Genomic DNA, 27,472 nt, shown 5'->3' on the forward strand with positions numbered 1-27,472 from the left:
TTAAGAAAGTGATAGGATAATACAAGTTATCATGAAGTACCCAAAGGCCACACAAAGCCAGGCTATTAATGCCTGCCTACTAAGGAAGCATCACCATGGAGGCTGCGGAAACACAGCGAGGAAAGATCACTAGAGCCCTAATGGGGTCTTCACAGCACCTGCCTGATGATGATCTTCTCCTATCTCAGTTGGATGGCTCTGTATTTCAGAACTAAAAAAAAACTACAGAAAACATTTAACATTCCTTTTTGGGCCTGGAAATTGAGAACAGAAACCTACAAATTCTGACAAACCTGATCTCAACTCAAAATACTTCATGAAATACATAACTTCTGTAAGGGTGACTACAAAAATAGAGAGCAATTGGTTTTATAAAATACTCAGTGTTTTATTCTAAATGATTTACAACGTAAAAGTACCGCCTAATCTCAATTTTATATTTCACATTGCATTCATAAAGAGAAAACTGCACAATCTTGAAAAATTATGTCAGACAGGAAAACACTTTTGAAGATTAAAAATAATGTTTTAAAAAAATTTTTTAAAGGATGCAGTGAAACCTGTGAAAAGTAGACTGTATAGGAAAAGGAAGTCTCAGAAGTAATGAAAGAAATACTGCTGAATCAAAGTCTTTCAGCAGTGTAGTATACTGGACCAGTGTGTTGCTTTGCAGCTGCATTGATAGGGTTCATATCTTAGCTGAGGCTTTTATTAGACATTTATACTGTTATTGTTTTTAATGGCTATTTTTTTTTTTTTTTGGCACTGGGGATCAAACTCTGGTCCTTGTGCTTGCGCAGCAGGCAGGGAAACCACTGAGCTAAATCCCTGGCCCTTTAATGGCTATTTTTATTGTTGAAATATGTACTGGTAAAACTTATGAATTTATAGGATTAAAAAAATTTGTTCTTACAACATTTTAGGTTTCTCCACAATGCTGAGAGCTAGAACATTCTAGAGATTTTGGTAGGGAAATGTAAGGTTGTAGCCATTCTTAGATACACTTGGGTTAGAAACCCTACTATATTCATATAATTTACCCTTTGTAACAAAAATTTCCAAGTCAACTGAGCAGTAATTACAAAATGACCAGTGACAGAAGGAGAAAAGTCATTATAATACATTTGGGAAATAAGGTTCCTGATTTCACTTTTATATAATGCTTTTGAATGATAATTCTAAATCACAAATCTGCTATTACATTTCTGAGAGTAATGAGAAAGGAAGACTACATCAGAGTGGCTCAGGATGAGAACTGATAGTGACCCACGAGCTTTATTAAGAGTAGATTTTGATGATTGAAAGGGTCCTGGGACATTCAAAGCCAAGTAATCTTTTCAGCAAGATATTGCTTGACTTGGTTGGAGTGATAATGATTTCTTTGGGGGGCTTGTGACAGGAAAGGGGTAAAGTGCAGAGTGTCAGGTCTTGCAGAATCCAGTGCTTTCTAAAGATGCAGACTTGGAATGTAGCTACTCCTGCTCAATATGTTGGTCATGACTAATATCCCAAGAGTAGGAGATATTGGATCCAGTGTGGAGACTGGCAGTCTGGACTGGGTTGAGGAAAAGAAATTGACCCTATTGTAACTGGAATAAACAGCAAGAGTATAATCCTGTTGCTGGAATTCACATAGGAGAGTAAGTAAGGGCAAACAAAAGCACTAAAATGTTGAACAAGTACAGAGTGGGCTTTGGGGACTTTATTGAACCACTGACAAGGGTTCAACTAAGACTAGGATGTGTTACATGTGTAAATACAAATAGTTTCTCCGGTGTGAGAAACTGAAAGTGTTAATAAGGATCAAAATGTATAATAGATAATGTAAAATAGGAAGAAAAGTTCTTAAGGGGAGGGAAGTGGGAGGGGTAGGGGAAAGGAAAGAAGGGAAAGGGAAAAATATGAGAAAAGAAAAAAATGGAAACAAAGTCTGTAAATAGGGAGGGGTGGAAGGGTTGAAGGGAGGGCAGGGGAATGGGGAAACAAATAGAACCAAGATACATCATGTAAAGGTACAAATTCCCAATGATGAATGTCATCGTATTGTATACATAAAATGTACCAATAAACTTAATGAATATTAAAAAAAAGACTAGGATGTGTTAGTTGAATAAAGGACAGGAATCTAAATAAATGAATTTTAAAATGAACTGTTAAGATTGAACAGTGGGCACTAAGTTACAGTTAGGAGCAAGAAATTCAGGTATGTTATTGTCTAGTAGGCTGACTACAGATAGTAGTTATATATATACACATTCCAAAAAGCTAGTATAAGGGATTTTGAATGTTTCACCTAAAGAAATGATAAATGTTTGGGTCTTAGATATGTCTAATTTTATTTAAACATTACACAATTGATATATATATATATATGTGTGTATATCATACTACCCCAGTAACATGTACAGTTTTATGTATCAGTTAAAAATAACATTCAACTTACATTTTAAAATAAAATGAGCTGTTTTCATTTAAATGGGGTGTTTAATAATTATGTTTATGTTGGAACACAAAGGCAAATATTTATCAGTAGCTTACTATACACCTCAAATTTGCTAAGATTTAATAAACATCTTACTAATTTTAATGGATTAAGACATAATGGCCCATATTTTCTCTAAGCAATATAACTGATTTTTAAAGTGCCATTTTCCTTGTTTCTTTTTTCTGTATTTCAACATTTGGGTTAGCATTGAGAGAGAGTTCTGTGTCACTATGATTTACCCATTTCCTGAGTGAAATAGATTAGTGTGTTTATCTCCAACATTATTTAATTTTTAAATAAGAAATTCACTCTTTATTCTTTTCTCAAAATTCAAAAGTAATCTTTTTGACAATTGAAAAAACAAATGCTTATTTGAATGATTTTTAAGGGACATTTTTTCATTTGGATTATCAATTCAGAGTTTTGTTTCAGAAAAAAAATTTACTTTATCTATAACATACAGATTTAAAAGACTATTTAGTTCATGAGCATCTGTTTTTTTTTCCCAATAAGTTTATTGGTACATTTTAGGTGTACAGTACAGTTACATTCATCATTGGGATCTTGTACCTTTACATGATGTATCTTGGTTCTTATTTTTAGCCCATTCTCCTGCCCTCCCTTCACCCCCTCCACCCCTCCCTATTTACAAAGACTTTGTTTCCATTTTTTCCATTTCTCATCGTTCTTCCTTTCCCTTCTTTCCTTTCCCCTGCCCCTCCCATTTCCCCTGCTCCTTTAAACCTTTTCTTCCTATTTCACATTATCAATTAAACATTTTGATCCTTATTTACACTTTTAGTTTTTCACACCAGAGAAACTATTTGGTATTTACATATGTGTGTCCAGCTTTCCTGGGTCTCAGTTTGTAGATGGCAGATCATAGGCCATCTCAGCCTGTGTAGTTGCACAGGTCAGTTCCTTATAATAAGCGTTCTAAGTGTTACTGGTGTGCTCTGTTGTTAGGGGATATTACCTTCAGGTGTTTACTGCTGCTCTGGGTCAGAAATTGCATTGTTTGATTTCCCTTAAACACCCATTGTAATGTTATGTGCCCCTTTTTTTGAAGCATGAACCCTGAATTAAATATTTATAAATCTAGACAGAACTCTAGATTCTGGTTTAACAACAGGTTGTGTTGCCTCTCAGTCTTCATTCTGATAGCGCTTTTGAAGTCTGAATAGAAAGCTTTAAAAGTTAGTTTGTGCCCTCAGCTTTTCTTCATACAGCTGCTAAAATACCTCCGTAAGCCTTTTCCTTTATTCTTTCATAAGTTGTGTAATAAATGTATAGATGTCATTGACCAGCTAAATGTTCGGTATCTATAAATGAGACCAAAATGTGGATTGTTTTACTTAATAAAATACTGATGGAGGTTACTGTTAAATGAGCAGCAGCTAACCTGTAACTGTGAGTGCTTTGTCCCCGTATTTGCATTACATTCATAAAAGTGTGCAAGTGTTGCCTGTGACTCTCAGCTTAACTAAAATACTGTGATGCAACCTAATTTGAGCATAGCACACTGGCTTTAGGTTTTAATGAAGTTGGTGTAAAATTATATCCATAAATAGCGAAGTGTTTGTGGATAAAGAAAATTAGCTACGTATATAATATTCTATATATAATGGCCAATTAAATGCACACATGAAGAATATTACTCAGCCTTAAAAATGAATGAAATCCTGCTTTGTGACCACATGGATGAACCTGGAATACTTTCCTTTAAGTAAAAGAAATAACTGGGTTTCAGAAAAGGACTGAAACAAGAACTATGGAGAGCTCTGTCTAATGGGTTTTCTTCCATGTCCTACTATGTGCTGGTTTGGTGTTGTTGTATTTTGTATTTTTTTCTTTTTGTGTCTCTGTAGTATAATAAACAAGAATATTTCATGCCGATATTATATATAAAACACTTCTGACTATAAATTAGGCTCTTAAGTTACAATTTCAAATTCCCTGGTGAAAGAATCTGATTGGTTCCGTTTGAGTCATGCATTCACTATCAGTTCAAAAAGTGATTAGAAATGTGAGATTACTTTACATAGGTTCCTCCTTCATAGATGGGGTGTTGAGAGCAGAATTCTCAGAGGAACTGAGGTTTATTATAAGGTAGGCTGATAACCAAGGAAGTGTTTATTGTAGCTGAGTAAGTCTTTGAGTTCTGAGTTCCATTTATGCTTGAAGTTTTCTTTCTCACTCCCACCTGAAACCCTGCTATTGGCAGGGATTTCAGTCTGCTTACATCAGTGAAGCAAACGGATCCTTGAAAAGAAGAGGTAACCTTTGATTTCTTGTGTGGAATAGTTCAGAATCTCAGCTTCAGCTCAGTTTGGAGGACCTTTGCTTCGCCACATAGCTATGTCTCATTTGGAAAAACGGTGCAAGTTGTTTGGTTATTGAGGTAGTTTATTTAGGTTACTTGGTTAAAGCAATAGAATAATTTGGGGCCTAAAATTTAGGGAATGAGACTGCAATTAATTTTTCTTATCCTTCAAATGCCAGGATACACTTCTGCTGTATGCGTGTGCACGTGTGTGGATGCAGGTGTGCATGTGTGGATTTGTGTGTGTGCATGTGTGTGGATGTGTGTATACTTTTTATCTCCCAAGCTGCTAACTGGTAGTAGAGTGTTAAATGTTGACTCCAAATTCATGACTTGAAGTTCCAGAAAGCATTTTGTTTAGCAAACCTTTTTTTCCTGTTTTATGGACAGAGAATATATCCTTTCATATTAGAAATGCTTGTTATTGGTTATAAAAATAAAGATGTAAGTATGTGATTTTGTGTGAACATTAATTGACCATTGCTAGAAAAACAACTCTGAGCACATTATCTATTGAAAGATCAATGATGCCATCTATATATATGAGACATCATTATTGAATCTGTGAATATTATGTTGACCTTAATTGTCTGAACTTGCAGATTCCTGAATGTTACTTATTTTTTATTGAATCCAGGCCAATAAAAACTCATAATAGCTGAAACATTTAGTAGTCTTCTGTAATACATTTCCATTTTAATGAATAATATCAGTGCATACTTTTATAAAACAATTCCTATATCCCATAAAGTAAAAAAATGAATCTACAAATTACACTGATACATTATTGTGAGGGATATTTGTAAAAATGTAAATACAATAACCAGACATACTATTTCAAGTGTTTCATTGAATCAATTTTTTATTTCTTCAGCAATATATTCTTCCTAGATGTATATTTAAAGCTATTTTATTAATTTTGAGCTAGGACAGTGCCTTCCAAATTTTCTTAAAAAATACTGCGTATGAAATTATGGGGAAAGAGAATAAGACTAATACTTTATTGAAAACCTTGGTGTCAGATACTGTCTTAGTTATTTACAATATGTTTGAAAAAAAAGTAAAGGTGGTTCTAACCTATTTGAACTTAGAGTCTTGGAAGGAAGTACTATCAATTAAGTGCACTTAAGTAACTACTCAGGGGAGCAGAAGTCACAGGTGATATTAGGGGTTCTTGGGCAGCCATTCCAACCAAGAAAGGCAGTAATGAGCGTTAAATTTGTTTACTTAGGTTTTAGTACAAAAATTTTCTGTGAGTTGAGCTGACCTTATAATTAATCCTTGTAGTGAACAGACCCCAAATTCAATGTAATTGCTCTTAAAGCAGCTGTCTGGTTACAGCGAAGAAGCAACCAGAATGGTAGCCCCAATGCTTAGAGAGCTTTGAAAAGCACAGGCTTTTTGAATGTGACTACTTCCTCAAATCTTATTAATCCCTTCTTTTTTTTTTCAAGTTTATATAATCCTTTATTTAGCTTGCTTATGTAATGTATACAATCACTTCAAGGTAGTAGCATGTGTTTGCATGTTACTGTGAAGGAATAAGAAAAGTAGAAAAATTACAGCACCAATTATGGTCTTAAAGGAAACCATGTGAAAAGAACTAATTTTGTAACTGCAGATGTTGCAGAATCGAATTTGATATGTTCCTCATCGACCAATTATAGCTTTAAATCTAGTCAACAAGAGCCTGGTGATGATTAACCCACTGGCCTTTTCATTTTCTTTTTTTTTTGAAATTTATATATTAATTGGTACATTTTAGGAATACAGTACATTTACATTTATCATTGGGTGTTTGTACCTGAACATGATGTACCTGAGTTCTTATTTTTTCCCCATTACCTATGCACCCTTCACCCCCACCACCCTTCCCTATTTACATAGACTTTGTTTCCATTTTTTTTTCTTTCTCATACTTTTTCCTTTCCCTTCTTCCCTTTCCCCTTCCCCTCTCACCACCCCTCCACCTTTGGACCTTTTCCTATTTCAAATTATCAGTTATTCATTTTAATCATTTTCATCCTTATTTACACTTTCAGTTTCTCACACTAGAGATACTATTCGGTATTTACACATGTGTGTCCTACTTATTTCACTTAACAGTATGGCCTCAATATGCATCCATTTAGCTATAAATGACTCTAGTTTCTCATTCTTTATGGCTGAGTAGTACTCCATTTTATAAAAAAATCCACATCTTCTTTATCCACTTTCCAGTTGATGGGCACTTGGGCTGTTTCCAAACCTTATCTATTACAAACTGTACGGCTATAAACATAGGTGCACATATATTGCTGTGGTATGATTCTTTTAATTCTTTGGGGAAGATACCCAGTAGGGGAATAGCTGGGTCAAATGGGACCTCTAGTCCCAGTTCTTTGAGGTATCTCCATACTGATTTCCACAGTGGTTGTACCAGTCTGCACTCCCACCAACAATGGAGAAGGGTTCCTTTCTCTCCACACTCCTGCCAGCATTTGTTATTGGTTGATTTCTTGATAGCAGCCATTCTTTGTGGGGTGAGATGGAATCTCAGTGTTGTTTTCATCTGCATCTCTCGAATGACCAGTGATGTTGAACATTTTTTCATATATTTATTTGCTGTTTTTACTTCTTTGTCTGAGAAATGTCTGTTCATTTCGGATGCCCATTTTTTAATTGGGTCTTTGAATTTGGCGGGTCTGATTTTTTTCAATTCTTTATGTATTCTAGATAGTAGACCTTTGTCTGAGGTACAGCTGCTAAAAATTTCTTCCCATGTTGTAGGTTGTCTCTTAGCTCTGTTGGTAGTTTCTCTTGCAGTGCAGAAGGTTTTTAATAAGATGAGATCCCAGTTGTTGATTCTTTGTGTTAGCTCCCATGCCACTGAAGTTTTGTTCATAAAATCTTTTCCTTTGCCAGTGTCATTGATAGTTCTACCTAACTTATCTTCCAGCAAGTTTATTGTTTCTGTCTTGATATTTAGCTCTTTAATCCACTTAGATCTTAGTTTAGTGCACGGTGATAGGTATGGGTCTAGTTTTAATCTTTGGCAGGTTGAAATCCAGTTTTTCCAACACCATTTATTGAACAGGCTATCTTTTCTCCAATGAGGGCGATTGGCTCCTTTGTCAAAGATGAGGTGGCTGAGTATGTCTGGAGTTGTTTCTGCATGTTCTAATCTATTCCACTGATCCTCGGGTCTATTTCTTTGACAGTACCATGCTGTTTTTATCACAGTAGCTTTGTAATATAGTTTCAAGTTGGGGATTGTGATACCCCCAGCCATGACTCTGTTGTCCCGAATTGCTTTTGCTGTTCTAGGTTTCTTCTGGTTCCAAATGAATTTTTGGATTGTTTTCTCTAGTCCTGTGAGGTATATTGTTGGAATTTCAATTGGAATAGTAGCTCCAGTGCTTAGAGAGCTTTGAAAAGCACAGGCTTTTTGAATGTGACTATTTCCCCAAATCTTGTTACTCTCTTCTTAAAATGCTTATAGGAAACTGTACATTTACTTTACCTTCCTTTTTCTTTTCTTTCTACTTCATTGATCACTCCTCAAACTTTTTTTTTTGTCTAAATTAATTTTATTGGTACAATTTAAACATACATAACAATCACAGTCATCAAAAAGAATTTGTACATGAACATGACATATATTTGATTCTTTTTCTCCCAATCCCCTCCCCTCCCTTCAACCTTCCTCCTCTCCTTATTTACAAAAGCTTTGTTTCCATTTTTTCCTTTTCTCATATTTTTCTTTTCCTTTTCCCCCCTTTCCCTTCAAAGTTTCCCTTTCCTTTTGAACAATTTCTTCCTGTTTCACATTACCTATTATACATGTTGGTTCTTATTTACCCTTTTAGTTTCTCACACGAGAGACAATATGATATTTACACATGTGTCTGATTTATTTCACTTAAGAGTATAGTCTCAAGGTGTACCCATTTAGCTGTAAATGTCTTGTTTGTCTTTCTTTATGGCTGAGTGGTACTCTATTGGATAAAAAATCCACATCTTTTGTATCCACTCATCAGTTAATGGGCATTTGTATGAAGATTCCTAAACCAATTAAGATTAGAGGTCCCATTTGGCTGAACTGTTCCTCTGCTTGGTATCTTCCCGAAAGAACTAAAAGCATCATACCACAAGATATATGTGCATCCATGTTTATAGTGACACAGTTTGTAATAGCTAAATCTTGGAAACAATGCTCAGGCTGTTTTGAAGGACTGCTAGGTTCCAGTTTACATTGACATGATTTAGGCTTTGTCTCAACCAGTAGTTTTTTATCAGTTGTGATTAAACCCAAGGATAGCATTTAGCAATGTCTAGAGGCATTTAATGTTCACACCTTGTGTGTGTGTATGTGTGTGTGTGTATGAGTATTTGCGTTTGTGTGCACATATGCTAGTGGCAATTAATGGGTAAAGTTCAGGGATGCTGAAAAACATTCTACCTTGTACAGGGAGCTTCGCCACTGAAAAAGAATTAACTGGCCCCAGAACTTCAGCATTGGTGAGATTGGGAAGCACCCCAAACTTCATTAACTAAATATTTCCTTGAGTGTTCCTATAAAACCTCTCAGTACTTTAATACTATCTCTTTTCCATTAAGTTTATTGGTACATTTTATACAATATGATGACATTCATCATTGGTAATTTGTACTTTAGATGATTATCTTGGTTCTTGTTTTTTCCCCATTTCCCTGTCCTCCCTTCAAACACCTTCCCCCATTTACAAAGACTGTTTCCATTTTTTCCTTATTTCATATTTATTCCTTTCCCTTCTTTCCAAAGTTCAAATTTATGTTTTCAATATGTATGTTCTTTCTAGGCCCCAGATTTGCATGTTCAAGTATTCTCACATGCTCGGTTGGATAGCTAATAACTTCTTATGTCCAAAGTTGAATTCCATTTTTCCCTATGCAAATCTCCTTTATGTCTTTCTTTTCTATTAATTATTCATGCAGTTTCTCAGGTTAAATCTAAGTGTTCTCACTGATTTTTCTTGCCTTGCCTGATAAAGTTCATCTACATCATCTATTCCAAGTTATCTTAAGTGTTTCAGCTATTAAGTGTTTCAACTGTTATGAGTTTTTATAGGCTGGGATGTATGTCTAACCTAATTACTTCTTTATACTTTCACTGTAGTCCTAACTGATTTGCAGTTAAGAAATACTGAGTATCAAAATAATATTTGGGTGAACTTTGAAGAGATATATCAGGTCAAGATACTTCTCTCATTGTAATCAAATTATTATCATTACAGTAGTTAAATACTTCCTAAGTGTTATCCACAGGCCTTATGTAAACTGACTTCATCATCTCTTTGTTAACATATCTGTTTTCTTGCCTTTTCTTTTATCTCTGATTTTTAGTAGTTTTGACTAATGTGGTTAGATATGATTTTCTTTGCATTATTTTGCCTGGGTTTCACTGAGCTTTTTAAGTTAATTTCTGATATTCACAAAACTTGGGAAATTTATGGTCATTTCATGCAATATTCTATTTCCACTTTTTTCTTTCTTATCTTCTAGGATTCCATTGTTAAGCATGTTGCATCTTTTTATATTTTCCCACTGATTTGCTCAATCTGTCTGTCTATCTATCTGTCTATCTCTATCTATCTATGGTATCTATCTTCCATTTATTTTCAGTCTTTTTCTTTTCCTTCTTTAGACTGGATATTTTATGTTGACCTGCTTTCATGTTCATGAACACTTTCCTCTGTGAACACGATTCAGATTTCAAGACCATCCAGTGACATTTTAATTTCATATATTTTTCAGTTATAAAATTTCCATTTTATAATTTTTTTGGCTGAGAATCCATGTCCTATATTTTATTCTGAGTTTCTATTCATTTATTTTATTTAACATCATTGAAATATCCGCTTTAAAGCCCCTCTTGAATAATTTTAACATCTAGGTTTCTAAGGTTGGCCTTAATTTATTTTCTTCTCTCTGGAAAATGCTTATATTATGCTGATTATTAATGTTTACAAGAATTTTAGATTGTCTCTTGTACACTGTGAATGTTGCATTATGGTGACTGGATTCTAATGTATCCCTTTGATGAGTGTTAATGCGTCTACCTTAGGAGAAGCTTAACTGGTTTGGATTCTGGCTGCCCACTGTGTCTCTAAGCAACAACTACAATTTTCCTTCATTTCTTTCACATTTGATTTGCCAGTAGTCAGGCTGCGTACTCAGTCTGCTCCAGTCACGGAGGTGTGGCTCAGGGCTCAGATTGGTTCACACACAGAGATTGAGGTTTCCACCCTCTGACCCTCTGTTCTCCCTCACACTTTCCAGCAGCTACCACTGCCCTGAACTCAGTCTTCTAGTTTTTCATTCCAGACAGACCATTAGTCTGTATTGGAATTTTAGTCACTTTATACAGGAAACGTCCTCACACCAAAAGCCACAGAAATGAGAAACTAGACTCATTTTTTCCCCTTCTTTCAAATATTTAAAAATTTTATTTATCTTTTTTCATACATATTTGCAGTAATAATGATCACATTCATCACGGGAGATTTGTACATGTACATAACACATCTTAATTCATTTTTGTCCCCTTCCCCTCCCCTCTCCAACCCTTCTTGCCCTCCTCTTTTACAAAAGCTCTATTTCTGTTTTTCCCTCCCCCCCCGTAAATCATTTTCCTTTCCTTCTTTTCCCTCATCTCTTGTTTCTATTCCCATTTGAAAAAGTTTTTCCTACTTCCTTAATACCTGTCCTCTATTTTGCTCCTTATTTATACTCTCGGTTTCTCACACAAGATAAACAATGTGATATTTAAATTTATGTGTCTGATTTATTTCACTTAAGACTATAGTCTTAAGGTGCATTCATTTCTCTAAAAATGCCTCAAGTCTATCCTTTTTATGGCAGAGTAGTACTCCATTATATATAAATACCACATTTTATTTATCAGTTCATTTGTTGATGGGCATATGGGCCATTTCCAAGATTTAGCTATTATACATTATGCTGCTACAAACAGGGGTATGTATGTATTACTGTGATATGATGACTATCTTTTTCAGGAAGATACCTAAAAGGAGAATACCTAGGTCAAATGGAACCTCTAGTTTTAGTTTTTGAGGAGTCTCCATCTGCTTAGTAGTTGAACCAGTTTACACTCCGAACAACAATGGAGATGGGTTCCTTTTACCCTGCAGCCACACCAACATCTGTTATTGGTTTATTTCTTGATGGCAGCCGTTCTTTGGTTATTTCACTTTGTCCTGAGTTAATGTTTGCTAACTGTAAGATAGCACAACCACGCTACAGGTAGAACCTTTATTGTTTCTTGGACATACAATGTTTACTTTCATTTTAAAACAGGGAAATTGAGCAGAATTAAAAGGGTGTTATCAGTCCTCCCATTTAGCATAAAATCCCTTTGACATTCTGAAATAAACTATAGAGGAAAATGAAATGATGTGGCCCACTATAACCCTAGGAGACTTTATTATTGTTGTTGGGCCAGAGTTCTTTATATTGCCGATAATAGAAGAACCTATGGTAGATCTGGTCTTCACTTCAAGCTAGAAAGTGACATTGGCCTGTGGAGGCTTCACATCCTGGCACATTCAAATTCAGTTCCTGCACAAGGCTCTCCTGGGAGTCGCAGTAAATCTCTGTGCGCACGTGTGTGGACATGCTGCGTGCGTGTGCATATGTGCGTGTCTGTGTATGTGACTGCCTCTTTTGCAAATAGTTATTGTTCTGATGGGCTGGAATAGTGTGTGTGAGCTGATCAATTATCCTTATGTGGACACCACCTCATCTAACTCACACGTATGTGAGGAAGAGCTAGAACTTTCAAGGGAATTCCTGGACAAGGAATTGGCTGGCTCTCAGCAGATTGGTTGCCTTTGTTCGACTCACGGCTTAAGTATTTCTTTTATTTTACCTGCATAATGTAATCCATTTGAGTCAGTTAAAATTTTTCTACCATTAAACATTTTACAAACGCCTGTCAGTTTCAGATGATATGGCAAGAAGATATTCTCATCAATGTACTGGAGCAAATTTACCATAATCACCTAGTGTGAATTCCAAAGTTCTGTTTTCACCTGGTGAGCATTTGATGTCTCATAACACATAACATCCACTCGGGTTAGCCTAGATTTTATTTTGATCTGAATGTAGTGTACCATGGGCTTTTTCCTATGCGTACTTAGCATCAATAGAGATGATATGTGCTACTATTCTAAAAATTCTACAGATTCAGTAGAGGAGAGGTACATGTTTTAAATCACAATAGAATGTGTTTTGTCAACCAGCACTCCTATTTAAAAATATTATTACTATAAATTAAAGTATAGATACAAAACAGAAAACAAATATATGGCTTAATAAGTTACTATAAGTCAAATACCCTCCTAACGTCCACCTACATCAAAAAGTTGTTCTTTACTAGCATAGTCCCCCTATGAATCTCATCCTGTTTACACAATTCTTTCTTGAAAATATAACCACTGTGCTAAATTTTATAATTAATTCTTTGTGTTTTTAAAAATAGTTTTGCCACTCCAGTGTGTTGCCCTTCTTAACATTTCTGTGTTGTCTATATGTCTCTTTCCCTTTTTAATTGTGATAAAAATAGATAACAATATGTAATTTACATTAGAGTATTCTTGACTACAGGCACAGTGCTGTGTAGGAGGTCTCTGGAACTTTGGCATCTTGGTGACTCTTTGATACCCTTTTTGGTCTATATATTATTGATTGTGTACTTACAAAGCAGCACAAAAATGTTCCTTAGTACATTATGTTTCCTCTAAATTGGCAAGTGGATTCAGAGACTATATTAGATTCATATATCTAATGGCAAAATATTGTATTAGTTGTATTTGGCAAGACTATGGGAGGCACTTAATGACCAATTGTCTCTCTTTTTGGTCTGATTTTAGCAACAGTTGTTGCTTAATGTTTATATGTACTGACTCATTTGGGATTAATAAATGATGACATTCTAATTTTAATATTTCTTTTATTTATTTAATTTTATTTTTTTGGTACCTGGGATCGAACTCAGGTCCTTGAGCTTGCGAGGCAGGCAGTGGAACCACTGAGCTAAATCCCCGGCCCTCTTTTATTTCCTTTAAAGGGAGGCTTTACTCATCTATAATTTATATTTATGGGTATGGTTTATATATGAAAAATATGGTAAGTGTTTGCGTCTCCCTTTTTGTTTTGGTATGGGGATCGAACTCGGGGCCTTGCACTTTTGAGACAGGTGGCCGAACCATGCGTCTCCCTTCTTATTTACCAATTTTCAGAGCAATTGATCTCTTTTTCTTTAATTTTCTGAAGGTGAAAAATTCATTTGAATAACCATCATTACATCCCATGGATTTAAGTACATTTGATTGGTTGTGATCCATTTCAATTATTGTTGAAGTTCAGGTTGTTCCATGTTTGGTCCCCTGGAACCTTTTGAAGCTGGGCTTCTGTTATGGACAGAACTGTGTTTCTCCAAAATTCATATGTTAGAATTCTAACCCCCTAATGACTAATTGTCAATAGGGACTTTTTAGGGGATAATTAGGGTTCAGTGGGCCTTAATCCAGTATGACTATTGTCCTCATAAGAAAAGGAAAGGGCACCAGGAGTGCAAGTGACAGACCAGGGAGAAGATGATCATCTACAACCCAGGAAGAGACCAGCTCACCCAAGCCTTGATCATGGAGTTTCAGTCTCCAGAACTGTGAGAAAATGTATCTATTGTGTTTAAGGTACCAGTTTGTGGTATTTTGTTACATGAGCCCTAGCAGACTCATACACCTCCTGAGTTCTCTTAAAGGACATAGTTACTTGATTACATCTTTGCTCTCTGATGGACAAGGGATTTTAGCATCTCCCATCTTATATATTTCCTGTCTCAAATCTAGAAGCACTGATTACTTCTTGAGAGAAATGATATTTCAAGACCATAATCTAGGCACAGGGGAAGGCCTCTGATTCGCTTCATTGTTTCTTGGCCTTTTCAGTGAGTACTTTTTAAAGGTGAAATTCTTTATGACTTCACATTTGTAATTCCAGTTCCAACTCTAGATTACAGAGTTTTACTTGACCGTGTCTATATTACATCTGTATCTCTTTTCTCACACACTAAAATTTTTGATTTGTAAGGATACTGGATAGAATTAGAGACTAGAATTTGACTACTTCACAATTACTTAACTGTGTTTTCCATATTACACTTACAAGAGTTTAGAATAATAAGAAATACAGTCTTTAGCATCTTATTTCCTTCTTATCCTTTTCTAGGAGCACAGGTTATTTGTACTTGTCTTCAATATTTTTTTCATTGTCTTTCAAATCCTTCCATTCTTTCTTAATTTTTTTCAGTTATGTGACCTTTGTGTAATTAGTTCTTGTATACCTTCTAGTTGAATCTTCAAATAGTATAGCTGAATTCTGGATTTGATTTTGTTTTGAAGCATGTCTTTCTGTCATGTTTTCTTTGCGATTCTTTTCCTTACTCTCTCTTCATGTTATGACTCCATGTCAGATTCAATCTCATTTTTTATTGTTTGTTTTAGGTAAAGTTATTTTTTTTTTCCTGAATGTTTTGATTGAAACAGGCTTCAGAATAGCTTTTCGAACTTCATGGAGCTAATTGTTCTGTTGCTTTGGTGTAGCATTTAGAAATACAGCTGCACATCTTCTGATATTTCTTGGATTTATCCCCCTCTGGTCTGCACCTTCTCTTTCTACATGTGTGGGTTCCCTTTTCCGTTGACATTTCACTCCATTTCCAGAAGTTTCTCTTCTGCGCGGGGGTTGTGTTCCAGAAAGGAGCCCTTCTGGCTTGGACTGATAGGGGGTCTGCTCTTGTTCCCACATTCTGTTCTGTTAAAGCTCCATCCCGCATGATAAATGACAGGGCAGAACTCTTCCAGCTCAGCTGCTGGTCTGCAGTGCCGTCCTGTGTGTTGTTTGCCCCTTTGGGTTCTGCTGTCGTCAGGTGTTTAGATCTGTCTCAGTTGCTTCCTCCTCCTTGCTGCCCATACTCTTGACACTGAAGATCTCATGGCTGTTGGAGTTTGTCTCATTCTATTTGTGTTTTAAAGTTTGTTTTTATTTTTTTTGTGTGTGTTTTGAAGTTTGTATGGTGGTATCTAGTTTTGTGGTTGTTGATTTTGGATGTGTTTTCAAGCTCTGTCTGATTTTGTCTAAGATTCGGAGATAGTGAAAATCATGATATACTGCCACTGTCTTTCCACAGTGCTTCCTGAGGATCCCAAATTAACATACGTAACAAATATACAAGCAAGTTGATGGCTACAGTGGTTTCTTATGCTGCTGAACTGAAAGGAACACTTATTAAATAATACTGCTGCTACTGGTGAGGAATCCAGAAAAGCACCCACTAGTCTGTTTAAAGGCTCCTTCAATTTATTTTTAATTTGTTTTGTGTTTAGTATTTCCAGCAGAGTTTGGTTTCACTGTTCAGAAACATGACTGCTGTTCTGGAGCCTGAGTATTCTTGTTGTTTCATAGCATTCTGTGATTATGCCATGTTCTTTGTAGCCAGCCTTTGAAGTCTTTTAAGAATTTCTCTTGTTACCATGTCATATATACTTGAGTTTGCTCCACCTTTGCTTTCTTATGATGCCTGTTTTATTTACAATGGAAGAACTGTTTTCCGGACTTTTTAATCAACAAGCATCTTCCTATGCTCTTTGTACATAATGTGAACAACACGTAAGATGCGGCGGTCTTTTCCCTGAGGATTTCCTTTAGTGCATTTTACCTGGCTCTTCGACTCATCTAGAAAGAAAGAGAATGCTTTTTATTTTTTTTCAACTCTATTCCTCCTCTACTGGGACTCCCATTCCAAGTTATTTAAGCTTATCTTATAGGTGACACTAATGAAAATAATGTGCCATTTAGAAATAAGTTGATTTTTGAATTATAGTATTAGAGCTCTGATTTGGGTTGAAATTTAGTTTCATGCTGTCATTACAAACTTCTAAGATTCAGAATGAAAGTCTAAATTAATCAGTGTAGACCCTCCTCAACTTGAGGTCTGTATTTTCACTGAGAGGTCTAAATTGCTATCCATGCTTACCCAGAGTTGCTGAGACAAAATGGCCCCCCACAGTATGTTTAGCATAGCAGTAGAAGGAATTTGTAGCATTTTTCTAAGTGTATGTTCTAACTTTGAAAAATGGGACAAGAGGCAAATGGCAACTCTATAACTTTATATTTTAGCCTATTTAATTTTGAATAGATCTCCTTGAGTAGTTTCTAACCTAAAATTTATTCTCTTGCGACTTTCCATAGAGATATCTTCTTTCAAAGCGGAAATAAGAAATCTCTAGTTATGAAGAAACTATTTATAGATTTAAGAGTTTTTTTTTCTCAGCAAAGTAATGCCAAAGAACATATCTTGGGAATTTGCTTCTTTCTAAATTGCTGGGCTACCATTCTTTTGTGTTGTTGGCAGTATTTATCCTCTTTATACTTAGGTTTCCTCATGTGGCAAATATGGCAGTAATGGTATCTATTACAGGGTTGCTATGAATATTAAAAGAGATAAGGCATTATTGAGTATTTGATATACTCTGTAATAGCCCAGACAATTAGGGTATAATAACAAAGACCACTCCCCACACTTGGGGCTTAACAGTATTGGTGGGAGAGCTAATCAATTGATAATCACATAAAAGCTGCTCACATGATAAGTGCAGTGGAGAGACATGTGCCTCTCCAACAGTAGGATGTAAGGACTTGAGTTGTTTGGAAGAGTTGTGGAATGTTTCCCTTGAGAGGAGTAAGTAAAGATCTAAAGAAAAGTGGGTAAGAATGAGGTGAAGTTTTGTATTTGCTGAAGATGTGGGTGATCACGTTTAGGAGAAGGGTGTCCCAGAAAGAGGGAGACACAGGGAGAATGGTTAGGAGTCCGGTGGATGTGAGGAACAGAAATAAGAGCAGAGTGTGAAGGGAAGGGTACAATGGTCTATGTTACTAGAGATTAGGCTGGAGGGGAGGGGGGGAAGGAAAGGGCACAGTTTGGGGAACATTTAAAAGCTATGCTTAGGAACGTGATCTAATGTGATCTAGTAAAGTAGTATTAGATATTGGAATTCCAGAGACATGCTTTCTATGATCTATTATCATTATTGTTGTTTTAAAATTCCCTAATAGTCATTCCTACACTAAACAGGTTCATATACTTCAATATTTTTTCATTGCTTCTTTTCTCCAAACTCTTATTACTGTGCTTCTCTGAATAATTATTCTCCAATCATTTCACTTAGGAGAAAAGCTGAGATGATAGCATTGTTTCCTTTCAATCAATTTTACTATTTGAAGTAATTTTTTTTTCCTAAAATGTTAGGTAAGATAAAAGCAAAACAATTGCCAACGTGTTACCTACTGTGACATATAATTATATTATGCTTCTTAGCCTTTGTAAAATGCTCAAATGCTGTCTTTTGTTGTTTAACTTAAACAAACTAAAGCCATAATTATTAGAAATGTTGATGTCCCGTGTTGACAGGTGGCTCAGAGTGATTTCAGATATTTTCATCTTATACAGAGCCAATTTTTGGAAGGGTAAGATCTGAGGCAGACTCTGTGTATGTGAACAAGTAGGAGGAGCTAGAAAGGTGGATGTTATATGTATGTATTTGTGTGTGCGCACCATGTGCATATTTTATTTTTGTTGAAATAAATTAGCGAATGTGGCAGCTGTAAAGCTTCCTATACACCAAGGGCCACAACATTTCTTTGTATTGTGAAAGAAAGGAATAACTGTATTGGACCCTGTAAATACACTTGTCATGAGCATTATGTATCTGGGTAGCTTTGGATAGCCTTGGTGTTCACACCATAGTGCTTCATCAGGGTTTTCCTCTTGGCGTCAAATTCTTGAACAAAGAGTTTGTAGTTTACACTATTTTGTTCATGGTTTATTAAGGGATGATAGAGACATTTTCTTATAGCAAGTGTTCTGGTAAACCAATTCCTCACATAGAGCACAAGGCCCCTTGTGTTCAGGGCTGGTTATAACACCTCATATGTAACATGTATATTGTTAAATGGATAGATAATCATTCTAAAAATATCGTATGTGTTCCAGGACCTGATCTTCAGGTTTGCATATCCAAAAAACCAACATGTTGCACCAGGAAGATGGAGGAGAGATATCAAATTGCAGCTCGCCAAGATCTGCAGCAGGTGCTTCAGACATCCAGCTCTACCTTAAAGCTGCTCATATCTCGAAATGCAGCTGCTTTTCAAGGTAAATGTGCCATGGTTTCTGAAGCTAACAACCAGCCTTGTGTCAGTAATTGTCTATGATACCAAACTGGTGAACTTGACTAGGATTATTTCCTTATATTTGCATAGTATTCTAGTATAACATGAAGTTTTATCTTTTTTAAACATTGTACCTTGTTTCTGGGGTCATCATGGGCCTATAATTGAGTTGGACTAGAGAATCTGTTACATTATTGAAATGGGTCTTAATCCTCACAGGCCTCTTCTAGGTTCCCCACTACGGTCCACAGTTTTAGTTTAGTGTGAACAATCAGAAGTGTTAGATTTTATGAAAAGAAGTCTATAGCATAAAATCACGTTTCCTTAAGCTATAGATTTATTTTTTTAAAATAAAATTTAAATAAATATTTATCTAAGTTTTCCCTTTGCAATCGATTGTGGTTTTCATGAGAATACCAGCTCAGTATATCAGAGTGCAGGCAAATCTGATAAATAATTGCCTGGGAAATATTAATTGGATGTTTAAGGGTCAGCTAAGACCAGAACTCAACCTTAACTCAAACAATATGTTCAGAAATAAAATGAATAAGTTATAAAACTGTAAGACACACTGAAAAATACATGATCTTTTTCTTATGTTAGTCATCTATAAAATTCCTTATTGCTATAATAAAATATCTTAATTTATTTTCCCATTTGTAAAGCATTAGCTATTCTGTATGCGAATAGAATGAAAATATCTGCTTTTCAAACAAATATATTGCTTTTGTTTAACACAGACTATAACTTCTGTTTGTATTCCTTTTTAATAAGCATATTAATGTCAGTCAATTTAAATAATTTGCTTTATGTACGTAACACAAAGCTGATTAATTTTTTAAATTATACTTATTAAATGAAATAAATATAGTAAATCAGAATAAAATTTAAGTTGAGATAAAATGTAGGTCATGATGAATTGATGATTTTTATGTGGAAAGTGTAATGATAGATTGTAAGATATTATTAATTTAACTATTTTTGGATGCATTAGCACAGAAGTTTATTTTGTTATGGGATTTGTTCATGTGAAATTGTTGGAGGAAAATTTATTGATATGCATTTTAACATTTGTGATTTGAACTGGCTAGATGGAAAGGAGTTAGCCACCAACTGGGAGTTGTGGGATGATTATTTCTCATGAAGGTGATAGTATGTCCAGTATACAAAACACTTTCTAGAGGTAGTTGACAGAAAGTCTGAGTCAAACAGGGAGTCTGTGGTCTTTGGCTGTAAACTTCAAACAGTAAACTGGACTCAAGTGAAGAGAACATGTTTTCATGTGTTTGAAAGACTTACTGAAGACTTTTAACAGGATGGCTTCCTTATGATTTCTCACCTTTTAATATCAAAACTAAATCCCTCCAAATAAGAATAAATGAATGAAGAAGATCATGACAATTCTAACCTATTCTTTTAGATAGCAATATCTAAATATATGGGTGAGAGAAAGTGTCATCAGTCACAGTTACTACCTCATAGGTCCCAGTGTTGCTTCAATATTTTCTCCTGTCTTCAAAGCTACTGCATCAGACTTTTTACATATTCTTGGGTAAATCACTGACAACCAAGCATGTTAAGTTCAAAAGACTGGGGAACCTGGAATATTTAGGCTCTTACGATGGATTGAGGCTACTGAAAGCTTTGGTGATATTGGAAAAAGTTGGTTGATAACCATTAGCAGAAAGTCATATTAAGATCTGGTATTGTATCTGTTTGCCTGAAGGTCAGGTAATTTCATATAGTTATTTTCTGTGTAGTTAATTGTACTTGCTGTTTTTGTGTCTTGCTGTTGGTTTAAAAATTATGAAAATTAAAAAGAAACATTCTTAAATGTGATTTGTTATAATAAGTTATCATTTTCTTGCTCAGAGGAATGTAAAGTTTTATTTAAGAATTGTGAACAAGAAGACAGATTTAGAAGAAATTTGCCTAAAGGCTAATTTTACTGAAATAAATTCTTTTCCAAGAAAACCTGCTTTTAGTTTAATGAAAAAGTAAGAAGCTTTACATTTATTTTAATAAACAACAAGCTTAAATATATATTGAATAACATTAAAAAATATATATGCTAAAAGCCACGTTAAGAGGTCATTTGCGGTGTTATAACTGAGCAGACCACTTTATCAATAAGTAAATGCTCTCCATCTACTCCCTATGCTTTTAAAATATCTGAAAAAAATTCAGTCATTATTATTATTATTATTATTATTATTATTATTATTATTTTGTTACCAGGGATTGAACTTGGGTCCGGGCGCTTGTGGGCAGGCAGCAGAACCACTGAGCTAAATCCCCAGCCCAGTCTTTATTTTTATAAGATGAAGAAAGCCTACACATTTTATTGGAAAACTTAGTCTGCTGGAGAGAAACGTAATAGAAGAATCCACTTCTTCACTGATGTAAATATACCTGCTACGTTTTTAGTATTAGATTTTCAGATATTTCATTTATATTTCTTCAACACTGTTAATCTTTTTTTTTTTGTTAAATTCTTTTATTGGTACATTTTACATATACAACACAATTACATTTCTCATTGGGAATTGTACCTTTACATGATGCATCTTGATTCTTATTTTTCCCCATTCCTAGCCCTCCCTTCACCCCCTCCACCCTTCCCTATTTACAAAGACTTTATTTCCATTTCTCATCATTTTTCCTTTCCCTTCTTTCCTTTCCCCTGCCCCTCCCACTACCCCTACCCCTTTGGACCTTTTCTTCCTATTTTGCATTGTCGATTATTCATTCTAATCATTGGTACATTTTAGGTATACAATAAAATGACGTTCATCATTGGAAATTTGCACCTTTACATAATCTCTCTTGTTTCTTATTTTTCACCCTTGCCCAGCCCTCCCTTCAACCCCTTCATTCCTGCCTATTTACAAAGATTTTGTTCCTATTTTTCCATTTTCTCATATTCCATTCCCCTTTTCTTCCTATTTCACATTACCTATTATACATTTTAGTCCTTATTTACACTTTCAGTTTCTCACACCAGAGAAACTATTTGGTATTTACACATGTGTGTCCTATTTATTTCACTTAAGAGTATCACCTCAATGTGCATCCACTTAGCTATAAATGTCTCTAATTTCTCATTTTTTATGGCTGAGTAGTGTTCCATTTTATACAAAAACCACATTTTCTTTATCCAGTCTCCAGTTGATGGTCATTTGGGCTGTATCCAAATTTTAGTTATCACAAACTGTGCTGCTATGAACATGGCTGCACATATATCGCTGTGGTATGATTCTTTTACTTCTTTGGGGAAGATCCCCAGCAGTGGAATAGCGGGGTCAAATGGGACTTCCAAGTCCTAGTTCTTTGAGGTATCTCCATACTGATTTCCATAGTGGTTTCAGCAGTCTACACTCCCACCAGCAGTGGAGCAGGGTTCCTCTTTCCCCACAGCCCCGCCAGCATTTGTTATTGGTTCATTTCATGATAGCAGCCATTCTTTCTGGAGTGAGGTGGAGTCTCAGTGTTGTTTTCATTTGCATCTCTCGAATGACCAGTGATGTTGAACACTTTTTCTTGTATTTATTTGCTATTTCTACTTCTTTGTGTGAGAAATGTCTGTTCATTTCAGATACCCATTTTCAGATTGGGTCTTTAAATTTGGAAAGTCTGATCTTTTTAAGTTCTTTATAGATTTGAGATAGTAGACCTTTGTCTGAGGAAAAGCAGGTGAAAATTTTTTCCCCCATTGTGGGTTGTCTCTTCACACTGCTGGTGGTTTCTCTTGCTGTGCAGAAGCTTTTGAATAAGAAGGGATCCCATTTGTTGATTGTTTGTGCTATTTCACAGGCAACTGAGGTTTTGTTCATAAATTCTTTTCTTACACTGATGTCTTCAAGAGTTCTACCTAACCTCTGTTCCAACTGGTTCAGAGTTTTTATTTTAAAATTTAGATCTTTAATCCATTTTGATTTTAGTTTAGTGCATGGTGAGAGATATAGGTCTAGTTTTAATCTTTGGCAAGTTGAAGCCCAATTTTTCCAGCACCATTTATTAAAGAGGCTATCTTTCCTCCAGTGAGGGTGTTTGGCTCCTTTATTGAAGATGAGATGGCTGAGTGTGTCTGGCGTTGTCTCTGCATCTTCTAATCTGTTCCACTGGTCCTCAAGTCTGTTTCTTTGCCAGTACCATGCTGTTTTCATCACAGTAGCTTTGTAGTATAGTTGCAGGGGATTATGATACCCCGTGCCATGTCTCTGTTACCTAGAATTGCTTTTGCTATTCTGGGTCTCTTCTTGTTTGAAATGAATTTTTGGATTGTTTTCTCAAGGTCTATGAAGTATGCTGCTGGGAAGTATGCTGCTGGGATCTCAATTGGAATTGCATTGAATCTATATAGCAGTTTTGGAAGTATGACCATTTTCACTCTATTAATCCTTCCCACCCAGGAGCAGGGGATGTCTGTCCATTTTCTGATATCATCTTCAATCTCTCTTTTCAGAATGCCATAGTTTTCAGAGAAGATGTCTTTGATTTCTTTCATTAGGTTGATTCCTAGGTATTTCAGTTTTTTGGATGCTATTGTGAAAGGAATTATTCACCCTATTTCTCTCTCAGTGAGTCTGTCATTGGTGTACAGGAAAGCTATTGATTTTTGTGTGTTGACCTTGTAACCAGCTACTTGACTGAATTTGGTTATGAAGTCTAGAAGACTTTTGGTGGAGTTCTTGGGGTCTTGTATATAGAGTATCATGTCATCTGCAAATAATGACAGTTTGACTTCTTCATTACCTATCTTTATTCCTTTTATTTCTTTCTCTTGTCTAATTGCCATTGCTAATGTTTCCAGAACTATATTGAACAAGAGTGGTGATAGTGGACATCCTTGTCTTGTTCCTGATTTTAGTGTGAAGGATTTCAGTTTTTGACCATTTAGTATGATATTGGCTGTTGGTTTTTCATAGATGGCTTCTATCAGTTTGAGGTAGAGACCATCTATTCCAATTTTTTGTAGGTTTTTTTTTTTTATCATAAATGCATGTTGGATTTTGTCAAATGCTTTTTCTGCATCTATGGAGATAATCATATGGTTTTTGTCCTTGGCTCTATTGATATAGTGTATTACATTAATTGATTTTCATATATTGAACCATCTCTGCATCCCTGGGATGAATCCCACTTGATCAGGGTGTATGATCTTCTTGATGATCTTCTGCATTCTGTTTGCCAGCATCTTATTAAGGATTTTTGGATCTATGTTCATTAGTGAGATTGGCCAATAGTTCTCTTTTTCAGTTGGGTCTTTGTCTGCTTTGGGGATCAAGGTGATGCTTGCTTCCAGGAATGAATTTGGGAGTATTGCTTCCCTTTCAATTTCACTGAACAGTTTAAACAGTAGTGTCAGTAGTTCCTCTCTGAAAGTCTTGTAGAATTCAGCAGTGAAGCCATCAGGGTCTGGGATTTTCTTAGTTGATATGTTTTTAATTACGTTTTTAATTTCATTGGTTGATATTGGGTTGTTTAGAATTTTTAGGTCTTCTTTCATCTTTGGTAATTCATATGTATCCAGGAATGTGTCCATTTCTTCTGTGTTTTCCCTCTTATTGGTGTATAGGTTCTGGAAGTAGGTATTGATGATCCTCTGGATTTCTGCTGGGTCTGTTGTCATTTCACCCTTTTCCTTCCCAATTGCATGGATTTGGGCCTTTTCTTTCCTTTTTCTGATAAGGTTGGCTAAGGGTTTGTCAATTTTGTTGATTCTTTCGAAGAACTAACTCTTGGCTTCATTGATTTTTTTGTATTGTTCTCTTAGTCTCCATTGCATTGATTTCTCCTCTGATCTTTATAATTTCCACCCTTGTATGAGCTTTGGGGTGTCCTGTTCTTTTTCTAAAAGCTTGAGGTTCAGCATCAGGTTGTTTAATTGGGCTCATTCTGTTTTCCTCATATGTGTATTCACTGCTGTGAATTTCCCTCGTAAGACTGCTTTCATTGTGTCCCGTAGATTCCGATATGTTGTACTGTCATTGTCATTTAATTGGAGGAACTGTCTGATTTCTTCTTTAATTTCCTCTGTGACCCATTGGTTATTCAGAAGTGTGTTGTTCAATTTCCATGTGTTTATGAAATTTTTTGAGTTTCTTTTGCTATGGATCTCCAATTTCATCACACTGTGGTCTGATAATATATAGGGGATAATTTCAATTGCTTTGCACTTACTTAAACATGTTCTATGTGTGAGTATGTGGTCTCTTTTGGAGAATGACCCATGTGCAGCCGAGAAGAATGTGTGTTCTGATTTTGTGGGGCAGAACACTCTGTAAGCATCTGTTAAGTTCATTTGTTCAAGAGTTTGATTGAGTTCTAGTATTTCATTACTTATTTTTAGTCTAGTTGATCTATCTATTTGTGACAGTGGGGTGTTGAGGTCCCCTACTACAATTGTATTAGTGCATATATGACTTTTCATGTCCATTAGTATTTGTTTTCTATAGTTGGGTGCACTAGTGTTTGGTGCATAGATATTTATGATTGTCATCTTTTCCTCTTGGATCGTTCCCTTTACAGGGATGTAGTGTCTTTCTTTTTCTCTCTTAACCAGTGTTGGTTTGAAATCTACTTGATCTGCAAAGAGGATAGCTACTCCTGCTTTTTTTCAGGTTCCTGTCTCATGGAGTATTGTTTTCCACCCTTTACCTTTCAGTCTATGAGTTTCCTTTTGAATTAAGTGTGTTTCTTGTATGCAGCATATCGTTGGATTTTGCTTCTTGACCCATTCTGCCAGTCTATTTCTTTTGATTGGTGAATTGAGAACATTAACATTGATGGTTATAACTGAAATGTATTGACTTGTCATTGCCATGACTTTTTCTTTTTGTTGGGTTCTCCCCCTTTCCATTTAATTTCTTGTCATGCCAGATGGGTTCATTCTGCTTTGCTTCCTGGGGTTGTGATCCTCAATGTCTGTTCCTAGGATATTGTGTAAAATTCTTCGGAGTGCTGGTTTGGTATTCATGAAGTTCCTAAGGTGCTCTTTGTCATGAAAGTATCTTATTTCTCCATCCATTTTGAAAGCTAGTTTTTCAGGGTACATCAATCTGGGTTGGAGGCTGTTTTCTTTTAGGGCTTGGAATATGTCACTCCAAGCTCTTCTTGGCTTGATGGTTTGTGTTGAGAAGTCTGCTGTGATTCTGATGGGCTTTCCTTTGTATGTGATTTGTTTCTTTTCTCTGACTGCTTGGAGAACTTTGTTCTTCTGTTGTGTTTCTGGAATCTTAACAATTATATGCCTATGTGTAGATTTTTTTTCTGATCAAGGCTATTTGGAGTCCTATATGCCTCACTTATCTGTATGTCAAGTTCTTTTCCCCTGCTTGGGAAGTTTTCTGCCATTACTTCTGTGAACAGTTTTTTTTTTATGTCATCTGCACTCTCTTGTTTCTTCATTGCCTCCAGTCAGTCTTATGTTATTCTTCTTTGCATTGTCTAGAAGCTGCTGGATTGATTCCTTGTGTTCCCTTATAATTTGAATCAATTTTTCTTTTCCTGGTCATTAATTGCAATCTTATCTTCTATATCTGAAATTCTGTCCTCCCATTGGCTCATTCTGCTGTGTAGACTTTCAATGGAGTTTTTCATCTCCTGGAAATCTATTTGCATTTGTTTTATGGATTCCTTTTGTTTCCTATGTTGGGATTCCATCATGTTCCTCAGCTCCTATCTAAATTTATTAATTATGTCTTGCACTAGGAGCACAATTCCTGTTATCTGAGAAATTATTTCTGATTCCATTTTTTCTAGATCCCCTTTTGTTGCCAGTTCAGTGGGTCCAGGTGGTTGAGTATCAGAGTGTTCCATCTCATTTCCCTTTGGGGTTGCTCTAGGTGATCTGGAAGTCTGGGTTTGAGAGTTATTTAATGCGTTTTCTCATTTCTACTGGGGGGGGGGCGGGGCAGTGCTGTTGGTTCTGGTGTGGCTCACCTCCTCTGAGCTGGGAGAAGTGGGCAGGTGCAGGGAGTGGCTGTATGGATGGTGGCCCAGAAGCACCTTCCTCTGGGCTGCGTGTGGCAGGACAGAAGGAGGCCCAAAAGCTCTTTCCTCTGGGCTGGGAGCAGTAGGAGGAATGGTGGCTGGGAAGCCCCTTCCTCTGGACCACTGTTAATCTTTTTTGAAGTGGTATGCTGGGTTTTGAAAAATGTTGGACTGGGAAGAAGTATGACCCTGTCTCTCATGGATCTTAAGGTCCTAGTGTAAACATGTTTTTGGAGCATTCCTTGAATAGGGTCAATGGGAATGATCATTGGGTCTGTGGACTGAGTAGACTGCAAAGTGCTGCTAGATGAAGGCTGGAAGTTTGACAACACCCAGGGGATAGAGTAAGTCATGCTGGCACCTGGTACTGCAAGATTTATAAGTTATCCTGTGTA

The 27,472-nt window shown here is 35.8% G+C and overlaps 1 protein-coding gene across 13 annotated transcripts in view; it reads left to right on the top strand.

The window, feature by feature from the left end:
* Gpc5 (glypican 5) overlaps positions 1–27,472 on the top strand; it is a 1,453,028-nt gene that overhangs the window by 75,544 nt on the left and 1,350,012 nt on the right. For 12 of the 13 annotated variants that reach the window (XR_015443722.1, XR_015443724.1, XR_015443723.1 and 9 more), the window contains one exon: positions 18,904–19,065. The exons of the other annotated variant lie outside the window; for it this stretch is intronic. Coding sequence is in view for 9 of the 12 variants with exons in the window: in XM_087192996.1 (XP_087049122.1) it covers positions 18,904–19,065 (162 nt within the window). In the remaining 3 variants the exon portion in view is untranslated. The remainder of the gene's footprint in view (positions 1–18,903; positions 19,066–27,472) is intronic. 13 annotated transcript variants of the gene reach the window in all.

Source organism: Heterocephalus glaber, unplaced genomic scaffold (genome assembly GCF_053883595.1).
Source record: "Heterocephalus glaber isolate CG9 unplaced genomic scaffold, H.glaber_assembly_v1.0 deba00001577, whole genome shotgun sequence".
Classification (NCBI taxonomy): domain Eukaryota; kingdom Metazoa; phylum Chordata; class Mammalia; order Rodentia; family Bathyergidae; genus Heterocephalus; species Heterocephalus glaber.